General features: G+C 42.2%; 1 protein-coding gene across 1 annotated transcript; it reads right to left on the bottom strand.

Moving 5' to 3' along the window:
• Positions 1-15,347: 15,347 nt before the first annotated feature.
• LYPD6B (LY6/PLAUR domain containing 6B) lies at positions 15,348-20,261 on the bottom strand. The gene is made up of 4 exons (XM_066189286.1): positions 20,116-20,261; positions 18,954-19,052; positions 16,780-16,910; positions 15,348-15,521 (listed from the first exon to the last, which is right to left on the bottom strand). The coding sequence occupies exons 1-4, from the start codon at positions 20,225-20,227 to the stop codon at positions 15,348-15,350; spliced, it is 516 nt and encodes a 171-aa protein (XP_066045383.1). The 5' UTR covers positions 20,228-20,261.
• Positions 20,262-20,575: the final 314 nt, after the last annotated feature.

The following is a 20,575-nucleotide window of genomic DNA, read 5'->3' as shown; positions in this document are numbered from 1 at the left end:
AATTCCTGGAGCGAAAACTAATAAGGAGCTGAAGGAGAGGAGGGGTTGGAGGCTTTGTGGAATTCCTGCTGGGAAATTGGGAATTAAGCTCATGGTTCTGTGTTCCAGACGCTCTTCCTCTGGGATTGGCAGAAAAATGTAAACCCCACGGAGCTCTTAAGGGGTTCTGGACAACTCTTGAGGATTTCTTGCTGGTTTTCCTCTTTCCACCCGGAATTGGAGTACTCCAGGATTAAAATCTAAAATTGATTTAGCATCACCCCACAGCTGTGGGTGTTCCATCCCTGGAAGTGTCCAAGGCCAGGCTGGAGCACCCTGGGAGAGTGGAATTTGTTCCTGCCCATGGCAGGGCTAGAATGGGATCAACTTTAACTTCCAACCCCAAACCATCCTGGGATTCTGTGAAAATAAAATAAATATCTCTATTTTTTCCCCCCCTATAATTAAATTCCATCAACTACTTATTTTCTTTTTTTTTTTTTAGCTTAATAAATAAATAAATGAATGAATGAATGAATAAATAAACAAAAGAAAGAGGAAAATCCATTGGGAAACCCTTCGCACATCTTTAGAGTCAAGACGTGAATGGTCCAAACATCAAATGCTCCAAACTGACATCTGTGTTCTTCCTACATTCTCAAAATACATCCAAAAAACCCCCCAAAAATCGGCCTTGCTGCTGCTGCTGCTGTCAGCTGCCTTTGAAAGCCCACAGCAGATTTATTATTTCCTTTCGGGGGGGGGGAAAAAAAATAAAAACGCACTTTGTTCTTCCTACGAGACCATTCCCATCAGCTCCAGGCTGCCAAGAGAAGCTGCCTTGGGAAGGAGCCAAGGGGACGGAGACAATGCGGGAGCCCCTGAGCACAGACAGTTTCTGGGCTAGGGGAGAGAAATCTTTGTGGCATTTCGGGTGTCTGCGTTTGCCGCGAGTTAATGAGAAAGCCTGAGAGCCGCAGAGGTCTCGTTAAGAGGTGTCACTCCAAGATCCCACCTTTGTTCCCTCAGTTTTCCTTTCAGCTGCTCCCCAGCTGGCTGAAAAGGAATCTTGATGAGGGAGGATGAGCTAAACTTTGGGAATTCGAAGGCAAAGATGGCCTGGAGGGGATTTGATGCAGTTCTTTCACCCTTGTGGTGAGCACTGACTGTGACTGAGCTCGAAAAGCCCAGCTGTGTTTTCTTCCTGCTGTTCCAGCGTCTTTTCTTGGGATGAGCAGAGAGTTTCTGGGAGACAAATCCAGTGACCCAGGAGTGGTGGAGTCCCCATCCCTGCAGGGCTTTCAAAGCCCTGGATGTGGCACTTGGGGACAAGGTCAGTGCTGCCCTTGGCAGTGGCTGGACCTGATGACCCCAGACCTTTTCCAGCCTGAAATATCCCATGATTTAAGTGATGCAATCCAGGCTGGGATTACCTGGCAGCTTCAGCAGCAGGGTTTGATCCCAGACTCCTCGGCCATTCCCTTTTCCTCCCTGAGCCCTGGGGTCCAGGAGAAGGTGCCCAACGTGTCCCTGCGTAGCCCTGGTTCCGTGCCTGTCGTGTTTTGGTTTTCTGAAATTCCTTTCCCAGGGAATTTTCTGTAAACAGGAGACGTGTTTTGGTAACCGCAAATTTGTTTCCATTCCTTTCCCTAGGAGGGACTCCTCCCTGCTGTCCCTCTGCTCTGAGCAATGTGACTGAAGAGGTTTGTCTTTGTGCCACCAATCCAGTTGGTCTGTGTAAAATAGGATAAAAGGGAGACACATCCCAAAAACAAAAGAATCATTTTCAGCTCGCCGAGCTGGGAGAAGCGGGGATGGATCCACAGGAGCAGGGAGGATTAAATGTGAGATGAGATCTCCCACAAACCCTCCCCGACACTAACAGGGAAACACGGAACTCTCCCAGCTGCACAAGCCACTGAATTCCAGCCCTTTGCCCTGCAGAGGATTTGTAAAAATGCTGCTTTCCCTAATTTTTTCTCCTCTTTGGAATGCAAAGATATCTAAAAAAAAAAAAAATTCTAAATGTGTTTTTGCGGTTCTTCCCGGAGTATTAAAAATTCAGATTTAATTATATTTTTTTTTCTTTCTTTTTTTTTTTTTTTTTTTTCAAATCTCCACCACAAATCTCAAACGGTGAATGTGATTTATTCCTTCCTTGGAAATGGAAACCTGTGGGATCAAACCCTTTTCGCACTTTTTTTCCCTGCTGATAATTTTTTTTTTTTTGGCACATTTTCAAGCTCATTAGCTGCCACTTGAACGATCCTGTTCCTAAAATAGCACGGTGGAAACTCATTTTCCTTGGACTAAATCTTCATCACCGAGATGACTTCGTTCCATGGAAAACAGAACGGGTGGAAAAAAAAAAAACAAATTCCCGGTTTAAGGATCATTAATGATCATTATGATTCCAGGATCATTAATGCTCTGGCAAACAGCAGCAGCTGTGGCTCAGGAATGGGAGAGCCAAGGATTTTCATCAGGAATGGGAATGGGATGAAGCTCCCCAGGTCCCCTGGAAGTGTCCAAGGTCAGGTTGGACAGGGCTTGGAGCACCCTGGGATGGTGGGAGGTGTCCCTGCTCACGAGAGATGAATTTTAAGGTTCCTTCCAACCCAAACCACTCCATGTTCCCAGGTTTTAGACTGGGATTCAATCCAGTTCAGCCCAGCTGGCCACTGGAACTGATTCCTTGGAAAAGGTGATCCTCACCCCAGATCCGGTGATCCTCATCTGCCCCAATTCCTCCAGCCTCCCGTTCTCCCTCCTGCTTTTCCCTGTTTTTCACCTCCCTGCCCTGCAGACACCCACATGGATTTGGGACAGGCAGGAAGGAGAGAGAGAGAGGAAGGGGCTCAACCAGCAGAGAAGGAAAAACATCCGAGGGAGGGAGAACAAAGAGCAGAGCTCAAACCTCACCACATCACAGAAAGGTCCGAGGGCAGGAGCTCTTCAACCCACGGACATTTCCCGACAGGATCAGAGGGAAAGGTCCTTGAAGGCCGACGAGGGGCCATCAATCCAGCCTGTGCACAACAGATCCATGGGATGGGATGGGTTGGGTTGGAAAGGACCTTGCAGCTCATCGCATTCCCCCCTTCCACCATCCCAGGTTCCTCCAAACCCCCTCCAACCTGACCTTGGACACTCCCAGACCAGCAAAACCTCCTCAAACCAGACTTTCGAGAGCAACTTCACAAGGATCAGCAGGGCCAGCCCTTTTGCAGGGATTCAGGACACTCCGAGCAGTGTTTGGGAGTTCTGACTCGTTTTTCCCAACACATTAGTGAATAATTTATCTTGTTAATCTGAAAGGCTGGAAAGAGATCACTGTCTTCGAGATTGATGGCAGAAAGAGGAGGGGAGGCGGGGGGAAGGGGAACGTGAAACAAAATACCTGCCAGAGCAAATTTGCTCGTGCAAAATGATTTATGGGGGGATGTTATATCAGCGGGGGGATTTCCGGAAGGATTCTTGCGAGATTTCAGGAGTCAGTGCTGTTTTCCTGCACCTCAAGGGGAGGGGCATTTTAAGATAATAAGCACCTGCAAATCAAAAAAAATCCTCCCCTCAGCCTGGACTGATTCATAGGTGAAGGTTTTGGGGATTTTTTTTTAATTCCAAAAAATCTCCTGGGAATTGCCAGTGAGCTGTCAAAGAGGTGTTTGGAGTTTTTTTGTTTTAATTATTCCCTTTGTATTTCAAATCAGGCTCTGACCAAACCCCATTTCTGCAAAGCCAGAGCCTGTGCAAAGCTGGGCTTAACTAAACACAAACTTCCTGCGGCAAGGAATTCCACGGGGAAGATGTTCAGGCCCTCCCTTTCCTCCGGGGGTTTGAGCCCCAAACCCGCAAACGGGAAGGAAATGGTCACCCCCATGGAATTTTGGGAATTCATACCTTCAGATCCAGCCTGGAACAGGAGTTTTGGATCCCAGACAATCACATCCCAAACGGGAGAGGGCGGAGGGAAAAGCTGCTTGGGAGCACGAAGCATGAACACCAATTGGTCCGGCATGTTATTAAACACAATATATTATTAACTACATTTAACCTGTCTTGATTTGCACTTAGGAAACTGCTGAAGGGCCCGCAGTGGATTTTGTTTCCAATAGGAATGAAAAATCCTCTTTCCCCCCTTCCCCAAATCCCTTTTCCTCTACACCTGCGGAGCAGAGCCCAGCCCTGAGTTCCCCCAAGCCAGCAGGGGCAGCTCCTTTCATCATTTTCAGCCTCTCCAAACCCATTTCCAGCCCCATGAATGACCCCATTGTGGGCCCCTATCAGTGCCCAACGCTTGGGTTACACCACCTCGGGAAATCAGCAGCTTTGGGGTCGCCCCTCCTCGCCGGAAAAAGGTTTGGGAGGGTTCAAAGCCGTTCCAGGACAGAAATAAATATGGGGGGAAATGACTGGATCTCTAATTAGAGCTGTAAATGTGGATTTGGAGTGGCAGGAACACAATTCCCCCTGCACGTAATTCTCTGCGCGGGCTGAATTTGGGTGAATTTCTGGAGTTCAGGAACAAAGGGAACAGTGAGGGGGGAACACAGAGCCTTTGAGGCCTATCGAGGTTCCATCACCCCACTGCACATTCCTGCTCTCTTGGATTTCAGCAGATACGGGGGAAAAGTTGGGGAAATTCGATGTAATTGCTGCTCACGTCGGAGTTCAGCTGCCGGGCAGGTGCCTGTCCCCAGAGCAGGGTGACATCGGTGACATCTGTGACATCCATCCCTGGGGATCAGCCCAGGGCTTCTCCTGCAGGGCTGGACCTGGGGTTGGAAATGAAAAAGAAAAGAAAACAAACAAACAAACAAACAAAAACCCCCCAAAAAACCCTAAAAAACCCCCAAAACCAAAAAAACCCACACAACCCCCCCAAAAAAAACCCCACAAAAAAACTCACAGAAACAAAAGAAAACAAAGCAAAACAAAAAAACCAACCAAAAACAAAACCAAAAAAAACCAAAGCAAAACCGAACAAAAACAAAATCAAAACCAAAACAAAGCCAAAACCAAACCAAAACAAAAAAGTCCAAACCAAAACCAAACAAAACCAAAATCAAAACCAAAACTAAACCCAAAACAAATACAAAACCACAAAAACAAACAAACAGACAAAACCAACCAAACAAAACTCACCAAAAAAAACCCCAAAAATTTCAAGTTCATCCCCCCCGGTAGTTTTTTACAGGGTTTTGGGGTGAAACTGTAAAAAAATCCCCAAAGCCAAACAAAAAACAAACCAAACACCCAGAAACCCAAAACCCCAAAACCTCAAAACCCCAAAACCCCAAAACCAAAACCCCCAGAACTGAACAAAGAAACAAACAAACAATGATAGTTACTTTATATTCTTATACTATATATTCAATTTATAAATTGTATATTTTAATTGATATTTAAATATATGTTTTCCTATTCCATCACAGTTATTTTATGTTCTTTAGATGTAAAATACATCTTATATTTATCCACTTGTTTAGATATTACATATAATATATTGGATGTCTTATATTTATATATTATTATCTTTTTATACCTATTACAGTTATTTTTCTACCTATTACAGTGATTTTATATCCTTAGATGTAAAATCTGTCTTCTATTTGCCTGCTTGTTTCAATATTACATTTTAACATTATTCTTTACGAGCGTTTTTGACACTGTTAGCATTTACAACATTAAATTGCGTTTATTAAGTGTTAATTAAACCAGGCTCGTTGCCTTCTCATGCACAAAATATCACTTTAGAGGGAGAAAATATAGACAGAATTACACAAGTGCAACTGCAGGAGAAGAATTCGAATTACCCAGGCATTCAAACTACTCATTTTAGGGGGTTTTTAACCACAAAATCTTTATGAGGAGAAGCTTTTCCAGAGGTTTAATTACTGCTTAATCTTTGGGAACATCAGGGATTTAAAAAGCTGGATCTGGGCAAGGTTTGATGTCGTTATCTCTGATGAAATCTGGGTAAACGGACCCAAAAATCCCCAATAAAATCCAATGAAAGAGGCACAAAACGACACCAGGACTTGCAGTTTGGAGAAATAAATGGGATTTTTTTAAAAAAAACCCTCGATTTTGATTTATTATTTTACCTGCAGAGGCACTTCCTGGTGAAAAACCAAAGCAAGCCATGAGAATAAAACAAATATAGATTTTTTTTTTCCCCCCTTCCAAATCAGTTTTCCTTACAACCCTCCCAGTTTATTTTGTGAAGTTTGGGTTGGTTTTTTTGTTTGTTTTTTTTTTTTTTTTTTTTGGCAGATGGATCCTTTCGCTTCACTTTGTGAGGGAGAAGGAAACCTGAGAGTTTTCAGCCCTGGGGCCCCACGTTAATTCTTTGCCTTTTTCAGGGATGTTGGCCTCCAGCTTCGGCCAGGGGGAAAAAAAAAAGCAGATAAAGGCCACGTGTCCTTGGTGAATGTATGGGCTGGGATTTGGGAAACAGAAGCTAAAAAACAGCCTGAAAAGAGCTTTAAAAGAGCCAGGAAAGAGCCTGGAAAGAACCTAAAAAGAGCACGGAAAGAGCCTGGAAAGAGGCTGAAAAAAGCCTAAAAAGGGCCCAAAAAGAACCTGAAAAGACCTTGAAAAGAGCCTGAAAAGGGCCTAAAATGGACCAAAAAAGGACCTGAAAAGGGTGTAAAAAGAGCCTGAATAAAGCCCAGAAAGAGGCTGAAAGGAGGCTAAAAAGGGTCTGGAAAGGGCACAAAAAGAGCCTGAAAAGAGCCCAAAAAGAGCCTAGAAAGAGGCAGAAAAGAGCCTGAAAAGAGCCTGAAAAGAGCTTTAAAAGAGTCTGAAAAGAGCCTGAAGAGAGCTTGAGAAGGGCCAAAAAAAGAGCCCCAAAAGAGCATAAAAGGGCCTGGAAAGAGCCTGGAAAGAACTTGAAAAGGCCCTAAAAAGGGCCTGAAAAGGGCATAAAAAGAGCCTGGAAAGAGCTTGAAAAGGGTCCAAAAAGAGCCTAGAAAGAGGTTGAAAAGAGCCCAAAAAGAACCTGGAAATAGACTAAAAAGAGCCTGAAAAGAACCTGAAAAAGGCCTGAAAAGTGCTTTTAAAAGGGGCTGAAAAGGTCATTAAAAAGCCTGAAAAGAGTCCCCCAAAAAGCCTTGAAAGAAGCTGAAAAGAGCCTAAAAAGAACCTGGAAATAGACTAAAAAGAGCCTGAAAAGAGCCTGAAAAAGGCCTGAAAAGTGCTTTTAAAAGGGGCTGAAAAGGTCATAAAAAAGCCTGAAAAGAGTTCCCCAAAAAGCCTTGAAAGAAGCTGAAAAGAGCCTAAAAAGAACCTGGAAAGAGCCTGGAGAAAGCCTGGAAAGAGCCTAAAAAGGGCCTGAAAAGGGTCTGAAAAGAGCCTAAAAATGGCCTTAAAAGGGCACAAGAAGAGCCTGAAAAAGAGTTCAAAAAGAGCTTAAAAAGAGCTTTAAAAGAGCCTGAAAAGAGCTCAAAAAGAGCCTAGAAAGAGCCTGCAAGGCTTTCTGTTGGGTTTCAAAGGTGCCTCCAGCCTCTCCACAACAACAAAACAAAAGAGGATGAAAAACTGGGATAATCAATCAACACACGGGGACGAGGGGCAGAAAAGAAGGGAATGAAGATGAGGAGAGCTCTGGAGCCTCCATCAGCCCCACAGGAGCCCTGCGGAGGGCACAGGGGTGGAGCTGCTTGGGTTGAAACACTCTAAAAATGGTGTTCAGGCTCCGTTTCAGCGCCAGCCTGGATATTTATGGGAGTTTTTTTCTCTCTTTATCCATCAGATTATCCTTTTATTCAAACCAACGAGGCCCTTCTCCAAACACTCCCCACCTTTTTTTCTTTTCTTTTTTTTTTTTTTTTTAAGCAGTAAAATAACAAAAAAAAACCCACCAAAAAACCCCAAACCCACTGAAATCCAGGCACTTTTCCTATCTCCAAAATCATCTGGCAGGGCTGGATGGAGGGCAGAGAGATTTACTGGAGTGAACGGCAGCCGGCCCCGGGGGGGTCAGAAATTCCTCGCCTTGGGAGAGCAAATTCCAGAGCAGCTGCAGGGAAGCTCAGGGGTACTGACAGCCCTGGATGGGCTGCTGACAGATGGGGAATTGTCCTGCTGGAGAGCGGGATTCCCTCTGCAGAAAGCTGCTCCTGGGATGAACGGGGCTCTGGAAGCAGCACCAGCTGCACTCTCTGCTCCTCTGAGGGTTGGTGTAACTGGGGGGTGCAAACCCAGATCCCAAACTGGGATGTGCAAGCTCAGATCCCAAACTGGGATGTGCAAACCCAGATCGCAAACTGGGATGTGCAAAATCAGATCCCAGTCACGGCTGGGACCTACAAACTCAGATCCCAAACTGGGATGTGCAAACCCAGATCCCAAACTGGGATGTACAAAATCAGATCCCAGTCACGGCTGGGACCTACAAACTCAGATCCCAAACTGGGATGTTCAAACTCAGATCAGTCACAGCTGGGATGTGGAAACCCAGATCCCAAACTGGGATGGGCAAACCCAGATCCCAAACTGGGATGTGAAAAATCAGATCCCAAACTGGGATGGGCAAACCCAGATCCCAAACTGGGATGTGAAAAATCAGATCCCAAACTGGGATGTGCAAAATCAGATTAATCACAGCTGGCATGTGCAAAATTAGATCCCAAACTGAGAAGTGCAAAATCAGATCCCAAAGTGGGATGTGCAAACCCAGATCCCAAACTGGGATATGCAAACCCAGATCCCAAACTGGGATGTACAAAATCAGATCCCAGTCACGGCTGGGACCTACAAACTCAGATCCCAAACTGGGATGTTCAAACTCAGATCAGTCACAGCTGGGATGTGGAAACCCAGATCCCAAACTGGGATGTGCAAAATCAAATCTTAAACTGAGATGTGCTAAATCAGATCCCAAACTGGGATGTGCAAACTCAGATCAGTCACAATTGGGATGTGGAAACTCAGATCCCAAACTGGGATGGGCAAACCCAGATCCCAAACTGGGATATGCAAACCCAGATCCCAAACTGGGATGTGCAAACTCAGATCCCAAACTGGGATGTGCAAACCCAGATCCCAAACTGGGATACGCAAACTCAGATCCCAAACTGGGATGTGCAAACCCAGATCCCAAACTGGGATACGCAAACTCAGATCCCAAACTGGGATGTACAAAATCAGATCCCAGTCATGGCTGGGACCTACAAACTCAGATCCCAAACTGGGATGTTCAAACTCAGAGCAGTCACAGCTGGGATGTGGAAACCCAGATCCCAAACTGGGATGTGCAAACTCAGATCAGTCACAATTGGGATGTGCAAACCCAGATCCCAAAGTGGAATGTGCAAACTCAGATCCCAATCACAGCTGGGATATGGAAACCCAGATCAGTGACAACTGGGATGTGCAAACTCAGCTCCCAGTCCCAACTAGGACCCACAACCTCTCCCCTTCTCAAAGCTCTTCTCGCCCTGTCCCAGCCAGAACAGTTTCAGGTTTCACACCCAGTTCCCACGCTGGAATTCCAGAATAAATTCCTGAATATTTTGCTTAAAATTAGGGGAATAAAGGGTAATTGAACAGATTGGGACTTAATTCTTAACCTTAATTTTAATTAATCTTAATTCAACCTGGGATTGGGGAAGGTGTCCCTGCCCTGGGAAGGGGGGAATAAAACGGGTTTTAAGGTCCCTCCAACCCACACCACTCTGCGATTTTATGGTCCGTGATATTTTTTTGGATATCCTGATCGTGAAACATTTCCACTTCGAATTTCAGCTGCCGAAAAAGCTGATTTATAGCTGTGATTTAGAGCCTTCAGTCATTAGGAACCACTGACAGTCCCCAGAGTGAAGAAAAGTGGAATTGCTGCGTGTCAGGAGCCAGGCTGGGCTCCCCTGACAGGTTTTATGTGACTGCAGAGTTTATTTACGGCTGCAGCAGCAGCAAAAGGCACTGGGGGAAATAACTCAGCCCCAGAAAGGAAAGAATTCCACAGAGGAATAAATTGTGTCACTCAGCTGAGCCCTCTGGCAGCGCCGAGGTTTGACATGTAGGGCTGGAGTCGTTTTAAAGAGAAACTTTAAACCGGGATTGGTCAAACGTTTAAACTTAAATTAGTCAAACTTTTAATCTTCGACTTGTCGAACTTTTAAACTTGGATTTGTCAAACCTTTAAATTGGCTTTGTCAGATTTTTTTTTTTAATCTTGAATTTGTCAAAATTTTAAACCTGAATTAGTCAAATTTTTTAAATCTGGATTTGTCAAACTTTTAAACGTGGATCAGCCAAGGTTTTAAATTTGGATTTGTCGAACTTTTTGACTTGGTTTAGCCGAATTTTTAAACTTGGATTTGCAACCTTTCAAACCTGAATCAGCCAAAATTTTAAACCGGGATTTGTCAAACATTTAGATCTGGATTAGCCAAACTTTTAAATTTGGATTTGTCAAATTTTTAAACTTGGATTTGTCAAAATTTTAAACCTGCATCTGTCAAACTTTTCAACTTGGATTAATCAAACTTTTAAATTGGATTTGTCAAATTTTTAAACTTGAATTCGTCAAAATTCTCCCCGCTTCTTCTTGCCCCAAATATTTCCCACATGAACAGGATTTAATTGAATTTCTCTCATCTCTTTCCATTCACGTCCCACTTTCTCCATCAATGTCAAATAATTCTTTCCATATAAAAAATCAGACACACAAAACCCCAACAAAATGCTAAAAAAAAAAAAAAAACTTGCCAGGAACTCTCCCAAAAAACTCAAACAAATCCTAATAATAATAATAATAATAATAATAATAGTAATAATAATAATAATTTGCCTTAAAAACAATAAGAAAATTCAAATATCTGGGAAAAGCCCCGAAAAGCACTGAAATAAAAAAGATAAAAAATGTTTAAAACCCACAAAAAATTACAATAAAAAAGTTGAGATACGAAAAATAAAGAATTTGAAAATCCCCCCTCAAAAATTAAATACTCCAAAAAAGTAAAAAAAAACCTTTTCAAATTATCCCAAATAAATATAAATTATAAAATTCTCAGATTATTAAACAGTCCATTAAAAATAAATAAATAAATAAATATTTTTAAAAAGACAAAGATAAACACCCCAATTTCCCTCAAAAAATTCAAAAATAAAAATCCCCGAGACTAAAACTGGGACCAATCCCCCCAAATGAACCTTGTGAAGTGACCTTTAGGCCCTTAAATCATTTCCCTTTAAAATATTCTCAAATAATTATGAATACTCAATATAATTTTTTCTTTTAAAAATTCTTAAATGAGATTTCCTTTGATTTTCATTAAAACGCTACAAAAAACCACAATTAAAATTATTTTAGCAATTATTTGGGCATTCAGGGTTTTAAAAAAAAATGCAAATAAAATTAAGTTTTTTCCTTTTAAACATCTCTGGGCACAGAGTGTCTCTAACAGGATAAATTACCCTCAAAAAGGGAGAGGAAATATTCCCAAAAATATTGCCGGGATTGAGCGAAGAAGATGAAATTTAAATTCTCCTGAAGTCAGGGCAGAATTTCATTTAAATGAAGATTTTTACCGAGCAATATTTGTCACCAGAAACGTTCTCCACCAGAAAAGATTTGATTTTTTTTTTTCTTTTTTTTTTATTAAAAGTGCCATTCCTGGAGAAGATTTAAAGCGGTTACACAGCAATAAGGAAACATCCAAACACTGAATAATTAAGAATTTATCAGGATTTAAGTTTTAAAAATAAACTTTCTCTAGGCTGTCCAGTGCAATGCAGATAAAAATCCTATCACATACATATATATCTCATAAAAATACATTTAACTGCACAAATGGATGGATTTGCCATTATTCCTGAATTATTTTCAGGTTCAAAACCGGATGGATTTACAGAACCATCATTCCCAAAGCTTTGGGGTGAATTTAGGCAACGAAAAGCTGAATGTATTTAAATTACAACATCTGTGAATCCAAAGTGAGAGAGAGAGACATCGCTGAAAATTGGTTTTATTGAAAGAAAATTGGAATAATTTAAATTACAAGATCTGTGAACTTAAACTGAGATAAAGACATCATTGAAAATTGGTTTTATCAAGTGAAAAGTTGAATATATTTGAATTGCAACATCGGTAATTTAAATTGCAACATCTGAACCCAAACTGAGATAAAGACATCACTGAAAAATTGGTTTTATCAAGTGAAAAGTTGAATATATTCAGATTGCAACATCTGGAATTTAAATTACAACCTCTGTATTTAAATTACATCTGTGAACCCAAACTGAGATAGAGACAACATTAAAAATTTGTTTCGTCAAGTGAAAAGGTTGAATATATTGAAATGGTAACATCTGTAATTTAAATTACAACATCTGTATTTAAATTACAACATCTGAACCCAAACAGAAATAAAGGCATCATTGAAAACTGGTTTTATCAAATGAGATGTTGAATATATTTCAATTACAACCTCTGTAATTTGAATTACAACCTCTGCATTTAAATTACATTTGAATCCAAACTCAGATAAAGACATCACTGAAATTTGGGTGTGGTGTTTTTTTTTTTTCAAATCCAATAATACTTTTTTTAAGTTCTTCAGCCAGGGATCTGAAGAGAAGATTCAGCTGATACCTGAAAATATTTAACAGAAAAATTCTGCCATAAATTAAGGTCAGAATTCCGTACACCGTGAATTTTAATACTCTTTGCTCTGCTCTCAGCACGTTTTTCCTACAAAATCAGCATTTAACATCAAATCCAAGCAGGGTTTTCCATAAAAAAAGAAAAAAGATGAAGCAAAGGGAAAAACTGATATTCCCTCTTAAATTCCAGGTTTCTTCGACCAAGTGCCTCGCTGTGCACTGCATTACCAGCATTTGCATATTCAAAAATAATCCCAAACTTTGCAAGAGCAAAGGGATTGGTGCCTCCAAAGGATTACAACCCATCCTCAGTATTCTCAAGGATACTCTTGGAATTCTCTGATTTTAAAAAATAAAATCCCAGATGGAATCCTTTCACACGCCCAGGCTCCGTCCTTGACTCTTCAGTTGATTCGTCGGGGTTTATCCCAAACAATTCTTTCCCAAAAGCAGAGACGTTTTATGAGGTTTAAAAATCATCATTTCAAAACTTTTTCACTTCTCAGTGAGGGGAAAAAAAAAAAAATTCAACCAAGGGAAAAACCCTCAGGACTTTCCCTCCTGGAATATCCTTTTTCTGTTGTTGCAGCCCCTCGGTTTTTTAGGGTCTCCTTGCAATTCCCAAAAGCTCTGGAATGACAATTCCAATATTAAAAAAAAAACCAAAAACCCCTCAGTGCTGAGATTATTGGAAATTATTAAATTATAGCAGTGATTTAAAATTGGAAATGATATTTACAATGGAAATTGGAAATTGGAAATTATAACAGTAACTCCTACGAGACCACCGAGCACTTGGAGGCCTCGTTGAGACTGCAATCATTATTCCCAGAAATGGAATTTAGGAGCGATTTGTGCTTCCAAGAAGGAAAACCAGGAAAAATCCAAATGTGGATGGCCCAAAATGTCGGAGCCAACTTCCACTTGACTGAGGAATTCCCCGTGGAGCCCAAAGAAACCTGGAATGGTTTGGGAATGGTTCAGCCCCTAGGAAAAAAAAATAAAATCCTTTCAGATGGAAAAAATCCTTCATGGAGCAGAAGGATGAAGGTGATTACAGGATCATCAGAAAATCCTGGAATTGTTTGGGTTGGGAAGGAGCTTAAAGTTTATCCAGGGACAACTTCCACCATCCCAGGGTGCTCCAACCTGGCCTGGGACACTTCCAGGGATCCAGGGGCTGCCACAGCAAATCTGGGAATTCCAGCCCAGCCAGGAATTCCTGCCCAATATCCCACCCAAATCTCCTCTTTCCCAGTGGGAAGCCATTCCCTGTGTCCTGTCCCTCCATCCCTTGTTCCCGGTCCCTCTCCAGCTCTCCTGGAGGCCCTGGAATGTTCTGGAAGCTCTCCCTGGATCCTTCCCTCCTCCAGATGAACATTCCCAGCTCTGCCAGCCCGGCTCCAGAGCAGAATTCCAGCCCTGTTGGATGGCCCAGCCACGACCAGGAGAATCCAGATCTCGGAAAACCTTGACTCGGACATCCAGAACCGTTTTCCTTCGGCAAGGAAAAAGATTTTCCATCCAAATTTTGTAGCCGCACCTTCAGCTGCAGATTTTGTATCTGCCCCTCCAGAAGCCACGGACTGAGTTCAGACACCTTTTTTTACCATCCTAAAATATTGTGGAGGAAATTCTGGAACGTCAACGAGCCTGGAAACATTTCAACATCTTCTTTACAACGAAATATAATTAGTGACACAAACCAGCGAATAATTAAAACAATATTGATGTAAAAAGCGCCAAATTTGTTGCTACTGGAATTTTTTCAGGGAACAGTTCCAAATCTCTTTTTTGAGCCAGTTTAAAGGATCCATCCTTCCTGAAAACATCCATCAGGACAAAAATATTCCTGGGAAAAACCAGTGCAAATCAAGGCAGAACACAGCAGAGCTCCCTTCTTATTTATTCCAAGTGCCCACTTGGAATTTTTAGGATAATGAGGCTGCTTGACTGTAGCTGGGATTTCAAAGTCGTGAAACCCCGGTATCACAGAAATGATATTTTTGTGATATTCTGAGGTGAGACTCAATTGCAAGGAAATGATCCCTTTGGTTTGGAAGCTCAGGAATTCTGCTCCAGGTGCTCCAACAGGATTTTTTAGGAATTCTACATTTCCCACAGCTTTAAAATGGGAGGATGAGACATTTTACAGAAAGAAAAGATTTGATTTTGCATTATTGCCAGGGGAAATGAGAGCTCTGATCAAGCAGGAAAACAACCCAACCTCGTGTTTGTTCTCTGTGCAAACCAGAGGTGTTCTCTGTGAAATCAAAAATAAGCTCAAACAGGCCCCGATAAGACAAGAAACTCTGTTTACGCACATAAAAGGTTTAAATCCAATTTCCACCTTTCGACATCATCCACCCAAAGCTCCTTTTGATTGTGACTTTGAGCCTTCCATCAAACTTCAAAAATTCTCTGCAAATCCATTTCCCGCAGTGACTGTCACAAAAAAAAAAACAACAAACCAAAACCAAAGAAAATGTGCCTTTTCCTCAGAAAACAGGGAATTAAAATTGAGTCCACCCCAGTGCCCCACCCACCAGGGGGGTTTTTATGGGGTTTCTTTTCAATACTGACGGGGAAGGATCCCCCACTAAAACACCCAAGGAGTTCAGGGATGCGCCTTTGGACGGATTTGCCGTCATCTGGCAAATTCGCCGTAATTAAAGGACATTCAGTGACTTCTCCTTGGAGGTCCTGGAGGTTCCTGGATTGTCCCAGCAGCTGTGCGTGTGAGGGTGCTGTGGTCAAGACAGCGTTGTTGTCACCGTTGTCACCAGTGTGACCAGCGTCACCAGGCTGGGCGCGGCGCGGCCGGCCCCGGCCGTCCTGCGGGCCTGCAGCACGGCCAACACGGCGTTGGTGGCGTTGGTGGGGATCTCCACGTTGCAGATCATGCCTTCACAGCAGGAAACGCACTCCTGCAGGGACAAAAAGGGGCGTTAATTCGGGAGGATTGGTTCAGGGTGATCTGTGGGAGCTGGAAAAGCTGAGGGCTTTCAGAGTGTTGAATTAAGCTGACACGGATGGAGGTTTGAAATATCCATTGGGAAGGCTGAGCTGGAAGAGAGATTGGACAGAGCTGGAGAATAAAGCTGATATTGATTCAAAGGCATCCAGGCCTACCTTGGGTAGGACAGGGCCTGGCCAGGGCTACACCCAAGGTGGACCCAAAATGGTCACAAAATGGTCACAAAAATGGACACAAAATGGACACAAAATGGTCACAAAATGGTCACAAAATGGTCACAAAATGGTCACAAAATGGTCACAAAATGGTCACAAAAATGGACCCAAAATGGTCACCAAAAATGGACACAAAATAGACCAATAATGGACTCAAAATGGTCACAAAAAATGGACCCAAAATGGTCACCTAAAATGGACACAAAATAGACACAAAATAGACCAATAATGGACTCAAAATGGTCACAAAAAATGGACCCAAAATGGTCAAAAAAAATGGACCCAAAATGGTCACAAAATGGTCACAAAAATGGTCACAAAATGGTCACAAAATGGTCACAAAATGGTCACAAAAATGGTCACAAAAATGGTCACAAAAATGGTCACAAAATGGTCACAAAAATGGTCACAAAAATGGACCCAAAATGGTCACTTAAAATGGACACAAAATAGACACAAAATAGACCAATAATGGACTCAAAATGGTCACAAAAATGGACCCAAAATGGTCACAAAATGGACATCCGGTGACGAGGTCTCACACTTTTATAACTTTTGGTCCATTTGCACATTGGGGTTTAATTGTCCAATTCCAGCTCCAGGCTGTGAACATCCTTCCTGTCCCTCCCTCCAGCCCACCCTTGTTTGTGCCGTTGGGTGCACCCAAAAACCCCAGGAGGGAGTTGTTGTTATCGTCTCCCAGCCAGCAGGAGCAGGGAAGAAGAAAGGAGGAAGGAGGAAGGAGGACTTGGTCCTGCTCCTCCTGCAGAAATCTCAGTGTTCCCCTCTGCAGAGCGGCTCTGGGCACTTCCTCCTGGAAAAACCAGTCGTGGAATGGCCAGGTCCAGCCCCAGGGGTTGCCCGTGCCCCAGGAACAGGGCAGGAGCAGCAGGAATAGGACAGGAGTAGGACAGGAGTAGGGCAGGAGTAGGACAGGAGTAGGGCAGGAGTAGGGCAGGAGTAGAGCAGGAGCAGCAGAGGAGCAGCGCTCACCGTGTGGCCGCTGTCCCCGTGGCGGTGGCAGCCCACCAGGTGACACTCCTCACCCGTGGCACATTTCTTGGTGACCGAGGTGCTCTCGCCGCGGGCGGTGAACAGGTGAGCGGTCAGGCAGTACCGAGTGCCTGCAAGGGAAAAACCAGGTGTTCATTCCCAGAAATCCAGCCTTTGCCACAGGCTTTCAAAGGAAAAACCTGGATGTTCATTCCCAAAAATCCAGCCTTTGCAACAAGTTTTCAAATTAAGGAAAATATTCCCAGAAAATGGCTGGAGAGAACTGTTTGTACTTTGATCAAAAGAGCATTTAGCAATAAATTAATTCGTGTGACACCTTAGATGACCCTCCAAACCTCCAGAAGGGCTGCGTTTATTTAAATTACTAATTAGCACCATCATCTAGTCTTTTATTTTCAGCTCTCTCCTCTTTTTGGCAGCAGGTCCCTGCGTGGTTTCGGATTTGTTTCCTCATTCCTCTACTTTGCTCCTTCCCCTTTCCCACCACTCCTGCGAATGGCACCGGGAAGAAAAAACGAGGAAACATTTCCATTCTTTTCTGTGTTTTATCCTCCTCAGCACAGGCGTGATCCCCAGTCAGGCAGGTCCTGCCGCTCACAAAGAAATATTAAATTTTGGGATGGAATCCAAAGGGAAGGGAATAAAGCCAGGGAGGAAATCCTTCAGGTTTTTCGAACAACATCCTTAAATTAACTCCTGGGAAGCACACAATAATATTTATAAATAGAGAAACATATCTAGGTAATTCATATTGATACATTATTTTGAAATATGTTTGTATATTAATATTTTATTGTTCTATAAAACTGAGAGAGAGGAAGATAAAGAATTTTTCCCTGTTGCTTTACACCCTGAAGGGAATAAAGCTACAAAGGAAATTCTTCAGGTTCTTTTAAACAATATCTTTAACTCCTGGCAAGCACATCATTAGATATATACACAGAGAAACATATCTAGGTAATTCATATTAATGTATTATTTAGAAATATGTTTGTATATTAATATTTTATTGATATATATTGTGTAAAATGGAGAGGGATGGAGATAAATAATTTTCCCCTGTTGTTTTACACTGAAGGTAATAAAGCCACAGAGGAAATTCTTCAAGTTTTTCAAACAACATCTTTAAATTAACTCCTGGGAAGCATATAGTTATATATATACAGAGAAACATATATAGGTAATTAATATTGATGTATTATTCGGAAATCTGTTAGTATATTAATATTTTATAGCTTTACATTATATAAAATGGAGAGGGATGGAGATAAATAATTTTTCCCTGTTGCTTTACACTGAAGGGAATAAAGCCACAGAGGAAATTCTTCAAGTTTTTTGAACAATATCTTTAAATTAATTCCTGGGAAGCACACAGTTATATACACATACACAGAGAAACATATAGAGGGAATTAAGACTGATGTATTATTCAGACATCTGTTTGTATATTAATATTTTATAGTTATACATTATATGAAATGGGGAGAGATGGAGATAAGTAATTTTTCACTGTTGCTTTACACCCTGGAGGGAATAAAGCTACAGAGGAAATTCTTCAAGTTTTTGAAACAATATCTTTAAAATTAACCCTTGGGAAGCACATCCTTAGAAAGATACACAAAGGAACATATAAAGGTAATGAATATTCATGTATTATTCAGAAATTTGTTTGTATATGAATGTTTTGTTGTTATATGCTAAATAAAACCGAGAGAGACGGAGATAAACATTTTTTCCCTGTCGCTTTACACCCTGAAGGGAATAAAGCCACGGAGGAAATTCTTCAGGTTTTTTAAACGAGATTAAAATTAACTCCTGGGAAGCACGTAGTTATATATATACACAGTGAAACATATAGAGTGAATGAATATTGATGCATTATTAGGAGATCTGTTTGCACATTAATATTTTGTTGTTACATATTAAATAAAACCGGGAGAGACGGAGATACATAATTTTTTTCCCTGCTGCCTTGCACTGTGGAATGGCCAAATCTGCCAGGCCAGCAGGAATTACCTGACTCAGCGGCACCAATCACAAATTAACGTCGGCACATTTATCCCATGAATCAGCCAGGCTTCTCCGAGGGGGCTGAGTCAGGGAGAGACGAATGGAAATATCACAAAAGGATCTCTTAGGCCAGCCTTACTCACTTTCAGGACACCACCTGTCCTCGGCCCATCTGTTGCAGTTGTAGTTGTCCGCTGCGTTGTCACAGGTGAAGCACTTGAAGCTGTTTGGGAATGGAGTGGCTTGGAAAGTATTAAAGAGGCATTAAAAACGCAGTCAGTCGGAAAGCACGGAGGAAAAAAAAAATTCAAACATTCCAAATTTTGCTTGTACGCGCACGTATTTACAAAAATCAATTGTATATTTAAATTTTTTCACCGTCAGACAAATAAAACGAGTTTTGCAGAAAGCTTTTTTTTTTTTTTCCTCTAGGCTTGAACTTAAACTCTTCTCTCTTTCCTGCTTTTCCCACCACTACCTCAATTTTGGATTATGAGAGTGAAAACGTGAGGATGTGTTTTATTTCCCTCCCTGTATGCACAGGATAAATAAATCTACGTTTTCCCTCTGATGGAAAAAACTGCATTTTCCAAAGCAGCTGCAGATCTCAGAAGGAGCAAGTTGGATCCTTTAAACAAAAGGATCCAGAGGCGTCCTTGAAAAATCTTATTTCCATTATTGAAATGAATCATTTGAAGGTGCAGGGTTCATTAGGGGCAGATATTCTACCCAGCTATTATATCCTGGCTGGTTTAATGATGCAGATGATGCAAATGAAGGGATGGAACGCTGGTGATGCCAGATAAGAGGCAAAAAAAAAAAAAAAAAAGAAAAAAGAAAAGATGATGCCATTAGTGCCAACTGGCTTCACAGGTCCCACGAGGTTTTTAATTACCTTCAGACTGAATTAATTGCACACAGCAACACCTATTCCTCCCCTTACAAAACCCCCAACAAGATAAAAGACCAAAACCACCTGTTCTGGATTATTTTACAAGGAAACCGCTGCATAATTTCCTCCGCAGGGAGACAGAAAAACAAAAAATATACAAGAAAAGCCCTTCAAATGTCGAAGTCCTCCTGCGGTCTTTAATTCGGTGATTTGTTTTCGTTTAGCCAACTTGTGAAATATTAAGGATAAAGCGCTGTGGGCTGAGAAGCAGAATATTTATTGTCAAGTTTCTGTGGAGACAAAACAGCGGAAACCCAAAGGACCGGGAGGGATGGGGCAAAATAATTCCAATTCTAAGCCAGAATTCCATGCAGAAAAGGCCAGAATTCCATAAAAAACCCCCCGCTACTTACGGTCTAGCGGCAGCCTGACGTTGTAAAAGTTGATGTTTTCAGCTGAAACCCAATTTCCTGAGAGGATGAGGAAGGGGAGAAGGGCTCCGGGCAGGCTCCGGAACAGCCCCATCCTGGGAAGTCACTGCGCATGGAAACCCGCGCTCCTCAGGCCTGAAAAACCGAGGGAACACATCGCATCCCGCATTATTCCCCGGGAATCCCGACAATCCGAGCTGGAGGATGAGGAACCTCCTGAGGAAAAATCCCGCTGGAAGCGTGGAAATGCAGCCGGGAATGCCGGCGAGGTGCACAAAGCTGAGCTGGTGGTGCCTTCTGCTGGCCAGAATCCCTCACACAGGGCTTCAGCTTCCCGACATTGAAAACAAAAACAAACCCAAATTCAAGTTCACGTTATTTCTTTCACCTCCTGAGCAATGGGAATCTTTAAAATTTTCCCGGAAAGGATTCCTAAAAATCA

Source organism: Chamaea fasciata, unplaced genomic scaffold (genome assembly GCF_029207755.1).
Source record: "Chamaea fasciata isolate MVZ Bird 193981 ecotype frontalis unplaced genomic scaffold, bChaFas1.0.hap1 SCAF_8, whole genome shotgun sequence".
NCBI classification, from domain to species: domain Eukaryota; kingdom Metazoa; phylum Chordata; class Aves; order Passeriformes; family Sylviidae; genus Chamaea; species Chamaea fasciata.
This window is presented reverse-complemented; position numbering and strand designations above follow the sequence as displayed.

What these genes read in the sequence shown, in the direction of transcription:
- LYPD6B (XM_066189286.1), bottom strand. Translation starts at nt 20,227, where the DNA reads ATGGGGCTGTTCCGGAGCCTGCCCGGAGCCCTTCTCCCCTTCCTCATC. An exon ending in GGACAGGTGGTGTCCTGAAA is followed by an intron (nt 16,911 to 18,953) that starts GTGAGTAAGGCT and finishes TTTCCCTTGCAG; the next exon opens with GCACTCGGTACTGCCTGACC. An exon ending in ACGGGGACAGCGGCCACACG is followed by an intron (nt 15,522 to 16,779) that starts GTGAGCGCTGCT and finishes TTGTCCCTGCAG; the next exon opens with GAGTGCGTTTCCTGCTGTGA.